The 23712-nt window shown below is 40.8% G+C and overlaps 1 protein-coding gene across 1 annotated transcript; it reads right to left on the reverse strand.

The window, feature by feature from the left end:
- Nucleotides 1-191: 191 nt before the first annotated feature.
- MATCAP2 (microtubule associated tyrosine carboxypeptidase 2) lies at nt 192-19360 on the reverse strand. The gene is made up of 6 exons (XM_066321903.1): nt 19277-19360; nt 11580-11723; nt 9347-9479; nt 7841-8146; nt 7214-7311; nt 192-3283 (listed from the first exon to the last, which is right to left on the reverse strand). The coding sequence occupies exons 2-6, from the start codon at nt 11709-11711 to the stop codon at nt 3122-3124; spliced, it is 831 nt and encodes a 276-aa protein (XP_066178000.1). The 5' UTR covers nt 11712-11723; nt 19277-19360; the 3' UTR covers nt 192-3121.
- Between the last annotated feature and the right edge of the window lie 4352 nt (nt 19361-23712).

Below are 23712 nucleotides of genomic sequence, written 5' to 3' on the forward strand. Positions count from 1 at the left end.
GAGCCATACCCAGTGTAAGACCTCAACAGACCCTTCATGACCCCAACCCTAAGTAATGTTTTTGAAAATAGAGTCAGAAAGGCACCACTTCCACACACAACATAGGATGTCCAAGCTGCTGTAGAGCCGAGGCCACTGTAGAAAGTAAACCTCTCACACAACATGATGTAACACTTCATTATTCTCATCTCTGTCATTATTTTGTCTTTATTTGTAAAAGTTGTATAAAATGCCTTTCAAAATTGGTCTGGTGAAACGGGGAGGCTTTTCCAATGCCGACTAGGTTTCTGTATAAGAATAACATAGCAAGACATAGATACACAGCAAAGCAACCAGACAGGCAGCCAGGAAAGGCTGCCAACACAGCACTGACACCACGAAACTGCAGTGACATGAGCTCACTGCTGCTCACCACTGCTGTCCACACACTATCACAGAACTTCAGAACCACAACTCATTAACCAGCCTCTTTATAGTGAAAAACAAAAATTCAGGAAAATTTACAAAAGGTACACTTCAAAATTTTAAACACTTTTACAAAGGAGGAATGACAGGTCTGATGCCAAAAATAGAAGCTGACAGCTTCGCCTGTTGCTACATATTGATACTTACCACTTCCAGACTCCAAACTTTGCGCCAGGCAAATCTGTTTCAAGAATAATGAAGAATGGAAGTTTAATGGCACCTACTGTTTTGCAAAACAGGTGATGCAGGTTTCAAGTAAATCAAAAAGGCCTATAGTAGTGTTGAGGGCTACAGAGTGGTAAAAGAGTCAGGCCTGCAAGCATGGCATTTTGTGGCAGAAGTGTGACTAGCACAGCCTCCTGGTTCTGAGGACACATCATTCACATGCCCTTGCTACTACTGTGCGAGGAGGGAAATCACTTTGCTTATACAGAAGTCATGGGAGACAGGCAGGGATCTTTCCTGTCAGAATGAAATCAGTTCAGAATTGTTTCTTTCTTAAAGGATTGTCCCTTTCGCATACCCCAGGGTCAGCAAAGTGGGCCAGATTTTTCCAGGGTGTAGCTCAAATGATCTTTGCCCAGTTTACTCCAAAGACAGCTTTTGACTGTAATCCTTGGCTTGACTTCAGTCTCATGTGGCCTTCTTGCTGTTTTTGGCAAAGGAGCCAAAATCTGGAGCACGTGTGTGTGACTGACTGCAAATGGTTCCTGTCAGGCTGCTGCAACACTGTGTCTGCTCTGCACAGCTCTAAAACAAAGCTGGGCAGGCAAAGTCACCAGGGATCAAACTAGACAGCCTGAAGGAGGAGGGAAAACAGCACACAGAGGCTGAAAGGCTTTCAGCTCCTGAACAATGCAACACAAAATTAAGGCTGCTGCAAGCAGTTCTCAGTCCCTGCCTTGAAAATAACTAAATTTAGTAAATTTATGCTTGTTAAACACATTTTCTTTTTTGCAGTAGGCAGCCAGCCACTGCAAACAACCTGCAACAGCATCTGAAAGGCAGCTCCTTTTATGGGATTATTCATAAACCTCCAGACCTCTTAGCCAACCACCACCTTTTCCTCACAGATTTTCCTATGAGTCAGAAAATGTGTTTTCAAGATCCTACTGTAAAACAAGGTGGGAGAGTTATTGCATTTGTTACATTAAAGAATAGGATGAGAAGGGAGGGATACTATGGCTCAGGTCCATGCAAACGTGGTGCAGAGGAAACCTTGGCTCCATCTACTCACTTTATCCCATGCCAGGCCTGTTACCAGTGGGAAAAAGCAGCAGTGCAAGAAAGGGCAGAAGCCCTGTCCAAGGCTCCCACTAGTTTCTGCTCAGCCTCTCTGACCACAGCTGCTTCCCAGGAGTTCAGAGGACCTCTTGAAAAGTTCTGTCTACTAAAACAAAACCCTTCGTCAGAATACTTATATACTTTGCCTCACCAATTCCATAATACTCCACAACCAAAAAATGTAGTTTATGTAGAAGGCCCTCTTGCATCATCTAAGTTATTAATCATGTGACTAGAGAAAGCTCTTTGCTGTAAGGAGCTTTCTCTCCTTGGTCCTGGATATAGCACCAGTTAAAACAGAGGTAAAGTTGCTTCAGAGTGGTACAGCACTTCTGTTGGAACACAGGAATAGGGCACTTGGGAGTTGTCTTCTCTCCCCCAGTCACATCTTGTTTCTGAAATGAGCTCTGGAAGCTCAAGCTTGCTGTAATGTGGGGGTACTGCTCAAAAATATGACGTGATCCCCTGTAAGCTCAGGTGGCCCAACAAAGAAACGAGTGTTGCCTGCTGTGCTGGATCGTGGCCCTGTGTTCCTAAATTTATTTAGAGCCGCAGGTCATGAAATCACAGTTTTGTTCGATCCTCCTTCCAAAACACTGCCATGCTGAATTTCCTAGACATGCTATGGTTGTCCCCCCAAAGGTGGGAGGCCCTTCCCAGAATTCAGCCTCCTGAAACATGTACTGTACAGATAAAGATGAAGACTGATGTAACCTTTTGAGGGAATGAAGGGGAAAGGTTTGCTACCTGCTTACAGTCATTAAAACAGCACTACCTACCTTTTCTTTCTTTTTTTAAACACTAATCATCTCATTAAAAAAAAACAACCCTGAAACTTTTTGTAATGTTACAGACCAGTCCTGTGGCACAAAGACCTGCTTATGTGCACTGTTTTTAAACTTTCTGTTTTCATTGTAATGACGACTAAATGGGAAAGTTATGCAGACAGCAAAGCAGCATAATCTACAGCAGTTCTGTTGCTATGAACCGTGACAGCTATGACCAAAGATAAGGCAAACAAAAGTGAACTAAGGGGGAATTTCTCCTCTGTCTCCTTTCTTCCACCTCTTAACCTGGGAAGGAAAAGGCAATATATTACAAGGGACAGCACTGAGCACTATACCAAGCAGACAAAACAGCATAGATGATTTGACAGATCACTGCAGAGGAATTTCAAAGCCAAATTTTACAAAAATGCACAATCCCTTTAAAAATAATCAGTATACAATCACAACACAAAAGGACATAAAGGGGCTTTATCTGAATTCCACATATTCTGGCCACTCTTCCCTCCCATCCTTTGTAAGTCCCTTTTCGCAAGCTCTGGGAAGTCCAGTTCTACATCCTCACACCATAAGTGAATGGAGGTCTGTTAATTTATGAGATCCTGGAGCTCCTCATCAGTCAGCTCATTGACTTCCATGATCTTTTTCAAATGTTCCATGTACCGAGCATGGTCTTGCAAAAAGTGTGGCACCCTCATGTTCTCAGTCACAGCTAATCCTTTGAGGCGATCCACATCCTCATAAGAGATCTGTAAGGAAGGACATGGGTCAATTTAGCAGTACAGTCCCATTGCTTCTCTACTGCTGCTATAAATTCCCTCCTGTAAACATGAGCAATTGTGTGCTTCAGTGGAAGATGCAAAAGAAGTGTAAATTTAGCAAATGCCTTCATAATTCCCGATTCTGTTTTTGATTCAATCAGTAAACAGATTTGTAGGAATGTGAATGAGAATCATCTACAGCAGCTGGAGGAATAGAGAGGGAAAGGATGGAGCACATGTGAGTCCTGCAATGTCTTCTCAACAAAGCAGAAAAATTTACATGAAAATGGAATAAAACACTATGCAAAAGACTAAGGAACTCAAAAGGGAGGGCAGGACAGGCACAGAACAGGAAACAATTTGGGAAACGTGTGGTGCCAGCTGACCTGAACTGGGCTGTTTCGTTTTCACCAGTAAATGTGCTTATGCAAAGCTGAATTAAAATGCACCTCTAGTAACTAACTACAGCATGAACACCACCTAAGCATCCCAACTTTAGTTTTTTTGTTTTCCCCACACAATAGCAGAGTGGAGACTGGGTTTGCCCTGTGGCATCAGAGCCTTCTGGGTATTGGTGCTGAACTCTCATTTTGCAGCTCTTACAGGACCTGATAGCTTTTTTCCCTGAGGAAAATAGAAAGTCTTATGATTCTAAAAGCTAGGACTTCTAACCACAGTAGCTCAAGATGCTGTGAATGATTGCCCAGAAAGGATGAATGCCTTGGCTGGGCACAAGCTGCCGTGGAAGCACAGAGCCGGACTCCTTGGGCATCTGTCCAGTGTGATGAAATTTGTGTGGTTGTCACTTTGTCTCCAAGCTGTGTGTTCTGGGCACCCTGCAGACAGCAGCATATGCACTGGCAAAGCCCACAGCCTTGCTGTGCTTACTAACTGGCACATCCTATTTCTCTACGGGAGGTTTGTGCCAGGTAGCTTGAGTGGAGCCTGCTCCTTCCAACCTTTTTGTCCCATGTTTCTTATAAGAACCTGAGTCCTGCATAGTTTGCTTTCCCTAGAAGCAGCCTGCCCTCTTGGCAGGTGATGGTTTCTACCCAGCAGCAATTAAAGGGCACATGAAGGATTCACTGATGTGAAAGGGGCATGGAAGGGCTTTCTGGAAAGACAGGACAGTGTAATCCAGATTGCTAAACCTGATCCATAGAGACAGGTGTGTATCTCAGTGACAATAATTGGAACAAAGTCCACAAAGAGAATCACTTGCATCGGAGTACACAAGTGTGCTTTTCTAGTTGCAAGAACAAGATGCTCCCAATTAAGAAAACAGAGACACCTATGCCCAGGCTTATTCAAGTCACTAAGATACTGCTGTTTGAAGATCATGTGGCATTACCCCTAATTAACTTTCTTAGAAGTGGATACAGAGGAGCTCTACAAAACCATACCATCTCTCAGTCTGGAGACACAGCACCACATTCAATTAAATTCTTCCCCTTTTGCTACCTAAAGAAAGAAAAAGGATCCTTCCCCCCACATATTTATGTTCAGAGGTTTCTGTCACTGCTGCAAACAAGAAACATGTATCTATAATCCGAGATATGGTTTGAATGGGGCACATTTCCCCAGTCCTTGAAATTGCTAAAAAATTACCAAACTGACATTCTGAAGAGATCAAAAACATAACCTCATCCTATGGTGGAAATAGGCTGTCTTCCTTCCCACATGTTATTAGTCATTGTACTAGATAAAAAGATTGAGGCTAAAACAGGCTTACTTATGCTCTTTGTTATGTGCTCATGTGTTTCTTGGGAAACAACAGTAGGTGATATTGAGCTGCTCTTACTTTCTCAGACTCTGGTAATTATGCTGTACTCAAGAGAACCCAATATCTGCATTCTCTTCAGCAATATTTGCATGCAGTTACCACATGAATATTTTGCAGTGCTTCCTGTGTTTGATTCTGTCTTGCAAAGTTTTAAAACTGCTCCTTTTAAGAAGCACCTTTTCTCAGATTTCAAGTGTTTTCCTTAGTCACTTCTAGGTGTGTTGAACAGCTTGCATGTATCCACACCACACTCTTCTACACTGTTAGTAACGTCAGAAGCAACAGGAAGGCAGGACCTGGAAAATGTGCCAGGCAAGCTTAATGCTCCCTTTGGAACAACCTGATCCTCCCATTCCATGTTAAAAAAACAAATCCACCATTTAAAGCGGTGATAAACCACTAGGCTAGATCCCAGTGCGAGTTTTATACTTCTCTCTTTCATGAGAAAATACAGGGATACTGGAGTGGGCCCAGTGAAGGGTCTCTAAGATGATTAAGGCACTGGAGCATCTCTCCTGTGAGGAAAGGCTGAGAGAGCTGGAACTGTTTGTCCTGGAGAAAAGCAAGCCCACAGGAATTGTCAGAGTGTACAAACACGGGAATGGGGCTCTCCTCACCAGCACACACTGGCAGGGCATGAGGCAGTGGGCACCAGTTAAAATGAGCAAAATTCCATCTGAATAAAAACCACTTTTGTACAATGAGGGTGGAAAAACACTGGTACAAGCCACTCAAAGGGGTTGTGGAGTTACCATCAGTGGAGATATTCAAAGCCCAAATGGACATGGTCCAGGGTAAACTGCTCTAGCTGACAGTGCTTAAGCATGGAAGTTGGACTAGATGATGTTGAGAGATCTCTCCAGACCTCAACTAATCTGTGATGCTGGGAGCAGACATTGCTCTGATACACAAATTTCCAGCTTGACTGCAGATGTTTGAAGCTACACCATTCAGAATACATTTTAAGATCCCTTGATTCCAAAAGTTGTAAAGTCAATCACTCATAAATTATCATACTGCTAGAAACAAACTGCTTGTAGACCCTTAATGTGGGTGCCATGCAATGTGGATCATAGTGGAATCTGTAATTTTATAAGGAATTACTTAGTGTGTTTTTTCAAAGGGCCTGACAACCTGCAGACTCCCTGAAGAGAGACAGGCATAAAGCAGTAAAGGAAATGTTGTTCAGTGGTTCAACGGGCAGAAGCTGTGTGGAGTTAAGCAGGCTTAAACCAAAATGAAATTTCAGAGAGAAAGTTGCAGACTTATTTGACAGTGTGATTTTATTTTCAAAGCTTCCTAACTTGGTTCAGTTACCTAAATAGCTCTTGCTTATCAATAAGGATGTTTCTGACAGTAAAGGGAAAACTCAAATGTGGACCAGAACCCTCTATCATAATACGCCCCTTTCATTTATCACCCACTGATTGCTAAGTAGGCAGAAATGTTGGTATACCAGCTCTAGATTCAAGCTCAAGTCAATTTGACTCCCTGTTTATGTGAGTATGAACTCTGCTTAATGAACTGTGAAAGCTTAGCAACCCAAGGATTTGGTTCAGGAAGTGTGACAAAACTTCTTAGGATGATTTGAGAACAAAAAAAAAACTATGGGAGTTAGAATGGACCTAAAATTCATTCATATTCTATGAATGTAAAAATATCAATATTCTCATTTTTGAAAAATATTTTTGAAAAATACCATTATACCTAATTTTTGAAAAACACCTGTGATCAGTGAGAGAACTTTGAGATTAAATACTCTTTGTGGTGGAAGCGAGGTGCATTAATGTCAATTGGCTCAGGTTTTTTTCTGCTAGGACCACTGTCTTATCTCGTACCTGTCTTGTTTGGCCAAGGCAGTCTATTGTACTGCAAGTCAGGTAGTACTCCATCAAGGGAGGAAAGTCTGAGAAACATGACCATAAAAATCTTAATCTGATAAGTGAAGAATGAGGACAAGCTGGTAGAAACTTTTAGGACCTTAAAATACTTGCAACTTGCACAGTGCAATTGAACGTGCTGTACAGAGCAGAGAACTCTAGCTCAAAGTAAAAGCACCATGACTCACAACTCATTACAGGCAGGCTTGCTGAAATGGTAAAACTGTACCCTTGGCAAATAATGAGTTCAGTCACCTTTCCAAGGGCTGTCAGAAGATGGAAATCAATGGATTCCCTGTATCTCAGGATTCGGAGGATGCCATCCAAGTACACCTGGTCCTTATTGAAACAGCCTGAAAGGAATGGAGACATATTGCACTCTATCAGTGTTTGCTCAAAGCATGTTTTCAGAAGCCATTATAAGCAGAACAATTTTATTTTTAAAAACTAGATATTTATATCCCTGACCTTGCAAACCTTTCCGAAAACTAGCTTGAAGGGAAAACCCACTAGCCAGAAAAAGAAATCAAACATAGATGATAGAAGATAGATTATAGGGCCCGTGAACAACATAGGCGACATTACATCTGTACAAAGCAGGTCAAACTGTGAACATTAATTTTTTTCAAAGTTTTGCATATGTTTCCTTTCCACAAAAAAAAAAAAAAAAACCCAGTTCTCTACTGATTCAGCTTGAAGGTCTCACTCATGAGCATTTTCAGCCTTTTCTTCCACAGCAGAATTCCTGAGACCCCATTTCAGAAAGTGTGGAGTCCGATTTCTTCCTTTTGCAAAGCTTTTACTGTGTGACATGATTAAGGAGCTTTGTGTTCCGAAAACCTCCCTGAAGTACAAATAAGAGAACACAAATGAGGAACTCACCTGGCTGTGAAGTGTCAGTCCACCCTCTCTTGGCCCGCACGCAGTAATCCCACCTAGTATTGGGGTCCTTGACAAATTTCCCCACATCCTGGAAAAGCTGACTGAAGGACATTTGGCTGGCCTGGTAGACTGTGTAGTAGAGCAGGGCAGCTCTCCAAAGAAAAGGGTCTTTGCGGAACAGGACACTGTGAATGCTTGCCAGCCCTTCTTCTGTGGGGTTGATTGGTTTTAACCCATGTTTTCTACGTCCATTACGGTTGCACCAAGGCTGGCTGTTGTTGTTACAACCCCGAAAGTAATGAGTTCCTGAAAAAAAAATAAAAATAAAAGGAGTTAGTGCGACTTGGAGCCATAGCATCCAAAGATTAACAAAACACTATAAAATAGATAAGGAGATACCCATTTCAGAATTCTGAGCTGGTAGGACTGGGCATTGGGAAAAGCGATGACTTTAGCCTTGTCTACAACATTGAATTTTGTCAGAGATATATACACCATGCAAATATTCACCTGCTGACTGCACGTGAAATTCCTGAAAATGCTTAAGGAATGCAACTATCAGGAGGACTTGACTTTCTAAATCTGTAAAAAGAAATTTTCAGAACTCTTACAAGCTGAATTGTCTCTGGCATAGGCTAGGCATTGTAGGAAACAGCAGGAAGGAAAATCAAAGTAAAAGGGCAGAAATGTTGCCCCCTGAAGGTGATCAAACAGCCCTACTGCAGCCTTGGAACATGCTATGTCCCTTAAAATATGAGTAACAGTGGTTCTAGGTAATTGCAAGGCTTATTCTTCAGTTGATAATCAGGCACTAGCCAAGTTTATCCATTTTTTGTGTACTTAGCTGAAACAGATGCACGGAAAAATTAGTAGAAATTTTCCACAGGGCTGGGCCAACCTTGTGTAATGCAAAACCACAGCAATTTTACACCAGTTTAGGGATCACTGGGTAAATTCTTCATACCTAAAGCATGCCTACATTTGCAAGCAGAGCAGTGTGACAGGAGCAGGTTTGTAAAGTGACATGGCTGGAGCCAAGGTTTAACAGTCACACTATTTTTGTTTCCTCTTTTTTTTAAACTCCAGAGTAGTTAAAAAAAAAAAATTGCTCTCATGAGCAAAACGTCCCTGAGCAGTGACAGCACAGAAAGTATGCCCTGGAGCAGAGTCTCTGCGCTAGCATCATCTGAAAGGATTACTCTTTGCCTGCTCCAAGATTCCTTTGGCATGGGAACTTCAGTTGTAAGTGGGACTAGCTGGTAGTCTTACTTCAAAAGCTGGCTCTGGACCTAAAATGTATTGCCCATGAACCCTAGGAATCCTTTTACTGCATGCTGCAGTAATAAAAGGTTTCTTCTTTCCTTTAGCATACCTCCAGCACAGGTTCTTTGGATAGGGGTTCTCCCTCTTTCGGTATCTGTCCAGTGCCTGGCCCACCAGTGTGCTGTAAGTAAGAATGCATGCAAGTACTCCCCTTTGCCTGCAGAAGGGATGTCATGCTCATACCAATTTCGTGTCTCAGCATCCCCTCCAGCCAGTGCTCTCGCGCGGTGGAGACATTGATGGTTAGAGTGGGGCGGCCGTTCACCACGGTCATGGAGGCTCGGGACAGCAGGTCCTCCGTGAGATGGACCACAATCTGAAGAGGAGAGAGTTCAGGTACAACTGAAAGAGCTCTCTTCCCCCTCCTGTTCCTGCTTTTTCCTTTGGCCCTTCCATTATTTAATTTCTCTTGTCCTCCAGAACTCTGTCTTGCGATCAGCAATCACCTGAGAGAGCCTTTTGAATGAGTTTGTCCTACTCACCTGTGCTACTGACAGAACCTCAAGAGTTGATGGGGTGAGTGAGGGTGAAGACAGACCAACATGAGACTGAAAAAATTTAGTATGGTGACACTGAGTAGACTCAGAGGGTAGGGAGCAGTTGCATGCACAATAAATTAAAGAAAATTCCAGTTTTTGAAATGCACTGAATTATCTTAGTATTATTGAGAACTGAAAAATACCAGATAAGAACATGTTAATTCACTAGGTATCTATATAATTAGCTGTCTGAAAGCATTTCAGTTGCAATTCTAAAGCCACTTCAATGAGAGGGGAAATACTGTGTACTTTTCCTCCTGTTACATGATGCAGACTTGAAATACTGGACTACTGGTGCTGTTTTGTTCTACACAGCAAAACAGCTTTTGCTTTCCTGTTCTCTCCTAGAAAACTGGTAATCAAAACAAAAACTGGCAGAGAAGGAAACTAATGCATATTGATATATTTTATTATTTGACTTCAAAAAGCCTTTTTAAACAAGTGACTGAGAGGGAAAAGGGAAACCCTTTGTTGAAGATTAAGCACCTTTCCCTCATTATGTAAAGCCTAAAGAAACAGTACTGCTCAGAAGAGAACAAGGGAGACTACTTTAAAGACAGATTACTTTTTTTAGTATCCAAATAAAGGACCCAGGGATCAAAGACATGAATATAACATTTCCCTGTACTCAAAACTCACCATTCAGCTTCAAGTTCAACAGCAAATGGTCAGCCCCATAAAACTTGCATTTAAAATGCAGGAAAAATAGGTAAATTCCAGAGCATGTAAAGGTGCCACTTAGTTTTATTAACACCTGCTCAGCTGGAGAGAGTATTTTCATATTTTAGACCATCCTAAGCATGATGTACTTATCCTATTTTCACAGAAAAAGTGAAGCATTTCATTAAGAAGGATATGGGTTGCTGGATGAGGATGTAGGATCCAGCTGCCATGAAGTCAAATCAAGCCAAAAATGAAGAGGGAGATAAAAGCACAGGGAAAGACAAAACACACAAATATTTTCTGCTTGCTCTAAACTGTAGTTTATTAATCCCATTCGTAGAAACACAGGTAAAGTCTGGTTAGCAGTGTCCAATCAAAGTCTCACAAAAATGTGCGATGAGTTTATCAGTTTCTCCTAATAATACTATGTTTACCAATTAAACCTAGTTTCTGGGAAATTAATTTTTGTCTCATGATTCCAGACTCCTCTTGCTCACTGCCAGTGATCTCATCCAACTCTTTAACTCTGTCATCTGGTGGTTTCATTTGGATTGATCCCTTTTTTATACATTCAATTTCATCTGACTTTTCCAAGCAATTTCACATAACTTCATCAAACTGGTCTTCTAAAATTCTGAATATAGAAAGTAAGTTTTTTTCACAGGGCTCTAAAAAATTAGATGGTTAAAGCCAGGAAAAAAACCAGCATTTAAACCAACTCAACAAGCTCTTTCAGACATTTTTATTCACTTATGTCACTTTCATTTGTGTTGCTTCTTATAAATCACTCTTTTGGGCCGCTGCTTATTTTTCTTGGCCTTTTCTTAACTCTTTCCTTTGGTGTAAATAATTTGATACAGGAGAACAGATGGCAGAACTGAAGAATAAATGGAAATGTGCTGGTCTCCAAGTAGCTGAAAAAAGGAGGGAAGGAAGGGTGTCGTTCTTGGGTACTCCCAAAAGAAGAGAGTTTAAGAACAAGCATATATGAATCAGGAAACAGGCTCAGAGAGACGACTGAAGCGTTCACAATGAATTTGTGTCGTTTCAATTGTTCAAACATTAGACTGGGCTTAGCCATGAGAAAAGTATGATGTAAGGAATATTCTTGTAATTGTGGAGGAAAGGCCTCCCAGATGGTCTCTTGGGTCCATCCATGTGTAGTGTCTAAGATCTACATAAGTGTTTCTCTCTTGATCCAATGTAGGACTTACCTCACCAAGACAGCCTTCTTTCACCATGTACTTCCTGACGTGATTCCAGATGCGACTTTTGGTCAGCAAGCTGCCTCCAGTGGCCTGTTCAAATTTTTCATAGCTTCCATATTTCTGCAACGTCCGCTTCATAATATTAATGGACTATAAAATGAAAAAGCACAGCAAATATCAGTGCAGTAAAATCCCTGTGTCAGACTGACACTTGCGTTCTTTCTCTCCCTCTCAATCTCTCCTCTTTTCTTAGTTTAAAATCCTTCTTTTCTTAAATCACTAGCAGTCACTAACAGGCTGTGCTTATTTAATACATGCTGACATGTTCTGCAGTGAATTTACACCATCTTCAGATGTACATTAATGCCAAAGTACTGAAAAAAGATTCTGATCAACTCATGTTAGACACACATACATCAGTGTGATGATGAGATGATTATCAGCCTTGTGAAAAAATACCCATTTCCTCTTTAATTTTGGCAATGTTGTACAACTGCCTGGTATAACAGACGTAAGAGGTCTCCAGGACATTTGCAGTTTGACAGCATGTTTCTTTTTATGTTTTTCCAAAGAATTTGGAAAATATCAACTATTACTGTCATCTCACTTCATTTCTTGGCATTTTCTAATTTAGGAACACTGAACCATGATTAAGCAGATGTGTAACTGTAATTTTAACAACAATTCTTCTACCAAAAATGTCTCCTTACAATGAAATCCCTTGTACCATGGGTGTCTGTGTGAGAAAGGAGGAGAGAGAGCAGGAACTTTTATTTACAGAACTTTCATTTAAACTTTTCATTTAAACCACAGTACTTCTTTACAACCCTCCAAAATGAAGGCCTATTTAATGAGATAAATAGAGTGGTATCAACAATTCTCCTATGAACTGCTGCCAGAAGTCCCATGTAGGTGCAAAGTTTAGCACAATGCCCATAACCATGATCTGAACTATGCATATTGAAGATTTATTCGTGGAGTGTGAAATGCTCATCTCCAGTTATCTGCTTTCCAGAATGTAATTTCACACCCTTAAAAGAAAATGTGATATGGAATAACTTCTTTCCCAGCAACAGTCCAGCTACAGGGAATAGCTTTTTGTCATAAACTTCATGACAGAAACTCCTGGCATGACCCTAATAAATTAATGTTCTTGCTAAGAAAATACCACTAACAGTAAAGGTGAAAATCTAGCAGACTGAATCTCTTTTTACATTATATACTTATATCCCTTAATGAAGATGTTTGTCTCCAGTTATGTAATTCTGGCACTGGCAGATTGACTGATTTGCCATAAAAACTGGATTAATTTTTTATCTCTCACAGCTATGAACAATCCTTCTCTAATGTTTTTCAAGTTGAAACTATGAGTAATTGCTACTGAAACCCATAAATGACAGCTAGACATATTCTTAACGTCTAATAGCTTTTTGATGAGGGAAATGTCACTTTCTGAATGCCAAAGAAATATTGCACCTAATGTTCAGTATTTCTTTGTCTTGTATATTTTTCCAAACCATTTTTCCTTTTCTTTAAATTACCTATTAATTTTATCTCCCATAAACATTGTCCATTTTATTATTTTTTCAGTGTCTGCACATGCTGAGGCATTTGCCTGTCTTATATAAAATCCTTGGTTAAAGAAGTAACCTAAATATTCCCACCCTTTTTCCAGGAAGTTTATTCTCAGCCAGTAGCCTGAATAATTCAGGATAACAGTTCTTCAGTTCCTTTTGCCAGGTGCCAGATTCTTAAGATATTTATGTCACCTACTAGTTGTTTGGTATATCGGATTTCTGTGAACATTTAATTAACTTTATTTGTTCACTCTGGAAGAAGTCATCTCTCAGTCAATCTTCTAACATGAAATTTGTCTTCACAACTCGCTGACATTAGATTTCAATTCAATCTATAAGACTAAACACTAAGTACCCACTTAAATTCTAGGATGCCTAAGTTCATTTGAAATTAAATCCCAGAGGACTCTCTGACCTTAGCTCGAGTGCAGGCATTTTCTAAAACCACCTCATCACAACAAACAGTGACAAAACAAGCACTGAACACATCAAACCTCCTGCTTGGCTGTCTCTAACAGCAAACTCCCTGGAGCTGAGACCTCCATGCTACAAGAGGCAGCAGGATTTTGGGAGTCAGGAGACTCAAGTTCTAGCTCTTCCTGGGCTGTTGAAGACTTTCCTAGATGCTGTGAGACGCTTGAATCAACAGCACAATACAAATTGCAGGTTTTCAGACACAGGTCCTCTTGAAGAAACAAAGACCCACTCCAACCCCTCCTACCTCAACCTGACAGAGTTCACAGCTTCAAGGGGAAACCTCTTTATATGCCACACTAGGTAACCCAGATCCTGGCATTCCATCCACATTCAGATAGGTGTTTCAAGTTTGAACTACTGCATACTGAGAAAGTCATTAAGCTTAAGACTCCTCATTGCTGAACAGATATTCATAAATTACTAAGAAGGGTGCTCATCTCTATCACCTTCTCTCTTGATTCTGTTTCAAGGGAAACAGAAAGAAGTCCTCAAAATTCTTTCAAAGTGGGCAGGTGTGGCTGGAAGCACCAAAACAAACAAGGAGAGCCATCACACACAGACACATTGCACACAAACCTCTGGGGAGTGGCAGATGGTCCTGACACTGAGCTAAGCCCCATCCCCAGTAATGCTCCTGGTTTGGACACCTTTTGCCACAACCACTCCTGTTGGGGGTGGTTCCTGAGGGGAAAAGGTTTGGGAAATATTTGGTTTCCAGGCAGAGACTACAACACCAAGCCCTTAATTTGGGATTCTGCACCTGCCTACAAGGTGAGATGACTCAGTCAGGTGTTGCAAGAACTTGCTGGGAAAGGGGAAAATCCATACCAGTGTGCCAGCTGCTGCCTACTGCAGCATCCAACTGTGAGTTTATTTTCCAGCCTCCAGGCCAGCAGAACACTGGTACTGCTGCAGTTCCTAAGGCCAAACTATAAACTCTTCAGCAACAAGTAAAAAAAATGGAAGAACTATGTGGCTGTACCAGATTATTAGTTAAGAGTAATGATTCCTGTTTATTTTCAATATAACCTAAAATGTCTGCTTATCCCTCTGATCACTACCAAAAAGTGCCAAAAGAAGTAGCAATCCCAAGACAAGCTGCCTTGCACAGCAAACTCTACTGATGCTCAAATAATACCACAGAAGCACTAAGATAAGCAAGGCAAGGCTGTTTAACTGACTGGTTTAGATTATGGTGGTGTCGGCTTTTTAAAACAAATTATTTATAGCCAAGTAGGTCTTTGAATCCCAAGTCACCCATGTTCAGCAACACAGCTCAGTGATTGAGAGTTGTCATAGAAATATGCACTGATAAGAACTTCTTGTGGGTAGTGTGAGGTAAGCGAGTCAGAGAAGGGGCTCAGTGCTCTAGGAGTCAGCCTCCTGTTGGAGTCAGCTCATCCTGCATTCAGAAACATCTCTGCTGCAAAGGGGTTGCAGTCTCTGCTGAGATTTGTAAGACAGACAAGGTAGACACACACACCACTGCCCTTCTTCCTGCATAACTTATCTGCTGGGGGGAAAAAAAGCTTCCAAGGTGCATCATTAGGTAATGCTTAGTAGCAGGCTGAGCTTGTTAGTTTAATCAACAGCAATAACATGGTGGCTGTTTGGTTCAAGAGGAATGGAGGGTGGAAGGTAAGTGTAGATTTTTGAGGCTAGTTCCCTCAGGCTGTAGTATTTTGGGCTTTAGTCAGTGTTTATAGGGGGGGTTTTCTTTTATATGCTTGTTCTTGTGGTATAAAGGTCACATTTAAGTAATTTAGAGCCGGTAGAAATATTTTTAATTGAAAATTTCTAAATTAGATTGTAAAGAACTTGGAGTTAATACTCACTGGATTTTTGTATGAGACTGTTCTGAAGTAAAGCTATCTTCCTACTGTGGTATCACCAGAAATGATCTATTAGTCTCTTCTAGGGGAAGAGAGATTGTTGGTGTCAGAGCCTGAGAATCTGTGCCACTTGGATGGCCTGATATAGTTTGTGTTATGTATTAGCACACCTTACCTATAAATCTTAGTTAACAAGGGAATTTGTTACTAGTGGAGAATGAAGTGGTTTACAATTAAGTGCTTTTTACAGACAGTGTCATGCTCTTGAATCTTCCACATGCCTAAGGTTTGACATCACTTGGACATAGCAAAGGATTACTCAGCGTCGAATGCCATGTTGTTTAGTCTTCCAGCTCCACCTAATTTTTTCCCAACAGCTGATAAATTTGCTAATTGTAGGTTACTTTTATTATTGCCTTAAAAAGCGTCACAAACGCTTGCAATATAGTGTAACTGGTTTATTTATGAACTCAAAACTGCTATACTCTTACGAGTACAAGGGAAGAGGATATATAACTCTTTTGGTGGGGGGATCACTCATTTGACGACGGGTTGGGGGAGAGGGTTTGTCGGTTTTTTAAATGTATATAGAAATAGAATTCTTGCTGCCTTGTACAATTCAAAGAAACAGGTTACCCAAAATTGCAACTTGCTGATTTTGGCTCTGCAAATTGCAACTTTTAAGTTCATCTGCTCTGCAAACAATGGGAACAATTATTTCTAAGCAAATATTGCCACCTCTAGCATCTGAGCAAAAAAATTAAACACTTTGGGTTCTAAGAAACTTTACAATGAGGGGTAAGTATTTTGAGCCAGAAAACTTGTAGAGCAGGGAGTTGCTGTAGTGACCTTGAAACACAGTGGTAAGAGAATTAACTTCTGTAATATCAGATATGATAACCAATGCGAAGAGTGCAAATCTGCACGCTATTTTCTATTCTCCAGTTTACTTCCCTAAAGGCACCTTATTGTGTGACTTGTGAAAAAACCTTATTATGAAGAAAATACCATAAAGTAGGATGAGAGCAGCAAACAGAACACAGTATGAGAAGACATACACTAAAACTAGCATTTTCCAAATGCATTAATAACTCAAAAATGTTTTCTCTGTGAAAAGTCAATCAATAAAAGTGTTGGACTGTGCCCAAGGTTTAAAAGCTTTGATTTAAGAAGAGGCATGGGGTAAAGTAGGTGCTCACAAGCCTGCGTGTTCCCCATTGCAGCACTGCTGGGTTAATGGTTTGCAAATCTTCAGTGCTGCTCTTTGCCTTAAAAAAAAAAAAAAAAAATAAATGGGGCAGAGTGTGATTTGTCTTCCAGACATATTTCAGTAATGCTGTATTAACCAATTTCATAGACATGCATAAATGCAGAAAGGGCAATAAGGAAACGCAATCCGTTTTAATGTCCTAGCAGGCTATGCACAGCTGTGGGTAAAAAGATTTTTGACATGACTGAAAAATTCCCCAAAATTCTGAAATGTCAGGTTTTTGAGCCCATTTCACTTAAGTATCCTAAAAGCCCCCTATAAAATGGTGGGTTTGGTCAGTAAGAGCTGAGTTTACAGCTTTTACCCATAAAAGAGCAGGCAAGCATAAGTTGCCATGAGCACCTTTTGTAGAAAAAAAATAGGAATAACTTTGTTCACAGTTACCAAGGCTTTCTAAAATAAGTGGAGCAATAAACAGAAGCCAAATATGCTTAAAAAAAAACCCCAACAAAACTGAATTGAACCTTCTTGTAGCAAAAAGGATGACTACACACAGTTGAGTTTTTACTGCAAGACCCAGCTCTTGATACTGTGAGCACTTTTTTCGCAACTGAAGTCATCCTTTCTGATCTTAACTTCCTGTAAGGTACCTACGTGTTTCTTCTGACAAGTAAAATCTGTGTGGAAATAAAAAATAGCAATGAGGAAAAGCAAGTGCTCCTACAGTACTTGCTGATTAAAATTTTGATTAATGCTGCTTTTTCTGGATAGTAAATTTGCATGAAATGAAATTCAAATTTGCGTGGAGATGAACATTTCTAAAGCTAGTTGTAGATAAAAGAGAGAGAGTGACACCTGCTGGCCTTGGAGCTATGTTAAAGCTGCTGGTTTGGGCATTTTTAGGTGCAGAGTATTTCTGCTGGATATTTTTAGGAGCTGAACTTTGAATACATGCTTTTCTAGTGACTCAGACTAAATCTTGTGAAACAATTTACATTTTTCTCATTAATTGTCAGAAATGTCACACTTCCTTGAATATTAAATCCTTCACTGCCTTTTATAAAATTGTTACAGAGCCTTTATTTTTCCATACTTTTTATGGACAGGGGAAAAGGTAGAGTAACATATCAGAATAATATTGAGGAATCATTTGTTATTAAAATATTCAGTATTTAGGCTTAGGGATTTTTGTTAAAAGAAGGCTAAACCAAACACAGGCTTGCTCCAGAAAATCACCATGCATAAAAGGAATTTTAATGCTCTGCTAGCCCACACTATATGGGATAATTTGTATTAAATGTGGTTTGTCAAATTGGAAGTTGTTGATTTGCTGTCATCTATGTTGCTAATATTGCTAAAAAATCAAAGGAAAACCTAATAAAAAGCTCTAGTCAAGGAGAAGTTTTATTTGGTGTCATTACGACTTAGTTTGTTGTTCAGAAATATGGAAGACAATTTTAAGAATAGAACAGCTGTTCCCTTTTCTCATAAAGAAAATAAATTTTTAATGAAAACCCAGGAAGTGAGTTGTTAAAATCTACAGTTATTTTCAATGTGAAAATGGAGACTATCAATACAATGATGTAACGGGTTGTAACACTTTTGTACATTCTTGGATTTAGAAAAAGAAAAAAAATCAGTCTGCTCACAAGTCAGGGATCAGTTCTTACAGTCCCTAGTCCTTTTAAGTTATGTATCTTTTCCACCAGGAATTTTCATTTTAAGTGAAATATTCATATCACGAAGTGAAACTCATGGAATGGCAAGATGTCTTCCCAAGTTACTTATCACTTGAAAACGTAAGAGTCCCTGTTTAGAAAAGCTCGTCAGACTACAATAAGATTTAAATATTTTTAAAATAAAAAAATCTTCTAAACCATTTTAAAATAGCAAAAGTAGGAAGAATACTGCTTCTGCTACTGTAGAGATAAGCACTGGGTTTTGCCACTTAGGTCAAAGTTGAAATCAAGGCTTTTTTCCTTTAGGTGTTTTTGTACCTCAGGTAGGAAGCCAAGGCAGTTACACAGAATGGGAATGTCTGTAGCTACGTTACCAGCGTGGCTGTGTGTTATGAAAAACCAAAATTATCTTCTTAAAATTTACCTCTCTCTGGAATGGAATTTGGCTGCTGCTTAATTGAGTCTAATGCATATTCAAATACCCTTTCAAAGTTGATTAAAACTAGGAACATCAACATATGCTTATCCAATAACGATGACCTGAATTAATTGCTAACCCCTGTGTCACCAAGAGGATTGGCAGGATTTCTACGCTCACTTATTCCTCTGCCTATTTAGGCACTGTATTTTTCCTCTACTGAACCCTGTTCCTTTGCCTAGAAAACTTTATTGCTTTAAATTATGTTTCATGTAAACCCGTTTAGAAGGAACTGTCCCTTTTATCCTTTAAAAACCTTTAGAAAGGTTTTAAATTTTTTAGTAAGTAAGATTTTATTTCAGTTCTACTAGCGCATTCTCATCTTTGATGCATTTTTCAGACAGCTGGGGAGAATAAGGAGAAATTATTTGCTACAAGCAAAGCCAAATGGCAATTAGGTGTAGGAAGAAAAAAATCACTGGAAATGGAGGGGAATAAATGTAACTATACCTGCTTAAGGAATCTGTCGGATGCATGGCTGTGCTTAGCTAACACGTTTGGCAGAGCAGGGTTTTCATACTCAAACTGAGGATTGTACGTGAAATCCGAGCCGAAGAATTTAACCTTCTCTTTCTCCACGTTGGACGGCTTGATCGCCGCCAGCAAACAGAGCTTTTGGCCAGCGGCATCGCCGTCCTTGGCACGGCTCTTTGCGGGCTGGGCCTGCTTCGGCCTGGCGAGGCCGGAGTGCCTTTTGCTCCTGCTGCGGGGCCGCGGCGGCGCGGCGCTGGGGCTGCCGGCGAGCCTGAGGGCGGCGGGCAGGGCGCCGGGGCTGCCGGCGAGCCTGAGGGCGGCGGGCAGGGCGCCGGGGCTGCCGGAGAGCCTGAGGGCGGCGGGCAGGGCGCCGGGGCTGCCGGCGAGCCTGAGGGCGGCGGGCAGGGCGCCGGGGCTGCCGGCGAGCCTGAGGGCGGCGGGCAGGGCGCCGGGGCTGCCGGCGAGCCTGAGGGCGGCGGGCAGGGCGCCGGGGCTGCCGGAGAGCCTGAGGGCGGCGGGCAGGGCGCCGGGGCCCAGCGGCGGCCCGCAGCACCAGCCGGGCAGCGCCACCGGCACCCTGCGCGGCTCGCCGCCCCGGCAGCTGCAGCCGCACTTGGTGCTTCTCCTGTGCTTCTTGTGGTGGGCGGGCGGCGGCTTCTGAGCGTGGTGCTTCTTCTCCTCCTTGCTCTGCAGAAGGACGTTGTAGCTGCTGGTGCCCGTTGTGAAAATGTCCTTAAGGATGCCGGAAGGTGGATGCTGGAGACTGTTTTCATTATTAATGTTCAGCTTATACACTTCCAGACTCAGGACTGATTTCCTAGAAAGCTCTGTCTTAGGCCAGTGAAGTTTTTCTGCATTTAGGGGGAAAAAAAAGAAAAGAAAAAGCAAACAATGAGGACAAACTTGATTTTCACACGGTGATACTGTGAAAAACACTAATCATAAGGACTCAAAGCTGCAACATAAAGGCAACACAAAATGTCTTAACTGCAGTCGCAGCACATTAATCCCGACTTCTAGGCATAGGGGAGAACTGAGTGTGTACAGCACTTTTGAACAATTAGACTGGCACTCATAGGAGCCAGCTTACGCGTGCATCACCATGCACAACTACATTGCCTGCAGCTAAGAACTTAGTTGCTAAAAAAAGTCTCTGCAGGACTTCTTCACGGATATTTCCATTAACATCTACACTGCTACATTAACAAATGTATAGTTTTGAGCTGATGGATCTTTATCATGCAAGGAAGGCTTTCTGCAAGGATTAAGAACAAGTTAAAAAATAGGAAACTGTATAGGAGCATGTGAGCAGTGTTTACAGTGAAGTCCCACAGGGAGCTGTGCTGCCATACAAGCAGTCTGGTGTGACTGCATCTGCAAAATCTGATTCACGGAATTTACTCTCAGAAAAGGGTGAGAACACTGGGAAGGGCCAGCCACTGTGAACAGTTTACAACAGCATATGGATAGCAACATACATTTAAAAGACTTCAGTTTCACGTGTTCAGTCTTAATACAGAGAATAAGCTATATTTAAAGAGGCAAGAGAGATCAGCTAGTGACGCTCCTGAAAAGCCTTAGGATAACACCAGAATACACCTAATCAAACGTGTTCTACAATAACAGCTGGCCTAAAAAAAACAATTGAGAAGAAACACTGTAAACTGAACTAAATGTAAGATGCAAAAAAATGTTTCTTTAATGAGTGAGCCCTCCTTTCTTGCTCTGACCCCTAGCATAGCCTTCTGGGGTGATTGATCCCTGGTGCAGAGCAGCTGCATGGAAAAGTCATTGAGGATTAAAACTGAATTTAACATTTGTTGTGCCGGCTTGTTAGAGAGAAGTGACCTCGTTTTACTGGTTCTAACCATCCCCTCCTCTTGACAGCCAGCTCCTCCTAGAACACTAGGTGAGCTGAAACTGCAGTTACAAATAGATAGTGCCACAGAGAAATGTTTCCTACTTCTGTACCTAAAATAAAAGGATTCACAGAAGAGGAGATACAACTGAAGCATGATTAAAGCCTGCAAGAGGGATTTGAGCTTCATCCCAAAGTTATGCGTAGTTGAGCTGTAATTACTTTACACACAGTAATTATACTCTGAATGTAACAGTAGCAAGAGATCATTAAATGCCTCCAAGGTGGAAAAAAATCAACAGTGGCTGAATTTCAGCTTTATTTTCACAATAAAATTCAGTTTTACTCCCAACATAAGCACCATGACAATAGATTTCATGCTGTTGGACCTCTGTCAGTTCCATATCAACCTGTGTTCCTCAGTTCTCCCAAACATCCTGTCCTAAAAACCAAAAAGACCAGAGGTCCCATTTGCAGGAACATATGATGGATGATCTACAGCCTGGGTGTTTTCTCCACTAGAAAGAGGAGAGATAGAAGCATTAGATTATTACCTTTCACTAAAGCACGTGTATCCTATGCAAACTGGTTTTTCTTTCCATGGTAAGTTTGTGAATTCCCTTTCTACGCTTGGCACAGGAATGTACTCCTTGGCATTCCTGTTCAAATTCTGTCAAATCATTCTCTTCACATCCGTGACAACCTGCCTACATTGCTTATCTTGCTTGCCCATGAGCTGTCGTAGTGAGAAACCACAGTTCCCTATCACCAGGAGAACAACATCAAACTAAACACATAAAGAGATGCATTTTTTGGACAACAGAATAGGATGACCGCTCTCATATTCCTTGGCAAGTATTTGAGATTGACTTCAACTCTGCATCAACTATTACAGTATGACCCTTTAAGAAGGGTAAATGAAAACCAAGGTTTCCAGAATGTCTGAACACATATCAAATTTCTGAGCACATGACTTTGCTTAGATAGACAAAATTGGAATTGGAAATTACACAGCTACTTCTTAAAACACAGACAAAGAAATAACATGCAACTAGAGGCATTAACACTTCACCTTCTCTACTAGCCAGCTCTTAAAAGCCACAAAGAACATGGAAGTCTTAAACTGCTGCTATAATGGAACAATTTGAACTAATATCACACATGTATATAAGAAGTGATAAATAGAACAAAAACCCAGAAATTTAATTCAAGGAAACAACTCAAAATGACCTTAAATGACCCATTCCCTCCTTCCCCAATGCTTGTGTCAGCCTAATACCAAAAACTCATGACAGCAGGCTGCTAGAGCTAAGAGGTACAGCTGGCCAGCGATAAATGCTTTTATATGTAGACAATCGCTGAACGCCGTAAATGAAAATTCTCCTGAAAGTGTCACAAATGGTGGTTGAGTGCTGAACATGCACTGGCGGGTTTCACATGCACATGGCTGATATCAAAAATAGTTGTTCCCCATCTGTAGTTACTTTATAAGCGCGATCTCGTAGCAAAGTGATTTTTCAGCTGCCAAACTAAGTGTGACTGTCCTTAATTTTCTTCTGACTAAAGGATACTGTTCCATGCCTATTTAATGCTGGAAACCTAGAATCAACAGGTAATCTGGCACATTTTAAATATTATCGTAGATAACAAAGCAGTTTTCACAGAAGTCATTTAATGTAATTCCAAAATTTTGTATAGGTCTTCTGAATATCATTACCAAATAAATTAGAAAATAATATTTGAGATTATGTCAAAATCATGTTGAAAAGCTCCAAATTTAAAATTCTTTCTCTAATACATTTGTTTAAGCTATAACATATTTTAAACCCACATCTGTAAATCAGACAGCATCGACCAAACTAAGAATATACTGTCTTCTAGGAAACTTGTTTTACTATATCCAAGAGTTTCCAATGATTAGCAATGCCTGGGGATTAAAAAAGAGATGTAGTATTCTGAATATAAAACAAATTCATTGCACAGCCTGCCTCCTGAAAACCTGCTTTTGTATTTCAAAAAGTGCTGAGATACTGTGCTGCTATCCATCAGAATGGATTATCAACCCAGATTAATTTCAGGGATTGCTCAGCAGTGATTTCCAGCTTTTAAATTCTGGATACCATTGGACAGATGACTGGAGATTACTTCTAAAAGATATGAAAAAGGCAAATTGGAAACCACCATGCTACGGTGTAATGCTACTCTGCATACCAGGATACAGATACCACGCTACCAATCCCATAGGATTTACCTTTTGTGTCTCATCCACATGTGCCTCGTGTGGTCTGAGAAGTACAAATCTGAATTTCCTGACTTGACTTATTACTGTTTTTGCAGTAGAAAACTGTCAAAGAACATATGTCAGCTCCAGTTACCTTTGAGAACCTCCCTCGTGTAATTTATGTTCAAGGATTCTTTTCATTGTTCTCACTTCCAAACATTTAACAGTCAAAAAGCCACAAGTCCTTCAGCAATTTAAAAAACCCTCCAAACCCACAACAAAGCTAATATAGTCTCTTCCTAAAAGATTCTCCATCATGTTTACTTCCATTTA

This window comes from Sylvia atricapilla, chromosome 1, assembly GCF_009819655.1.
Source record: "Sylvia atricapilla isolate bSylAtr1 chromosome 1, bSylAtr1.pri, whole genome shotgun sequence".
Classification (NCBI taxonomy): domain Eukaryota; kingdom Metazoa; phylum Chordata; class Aves; order Passeriformes; family Sylviidae; genus Sylvia; species Sylvia atricapilla.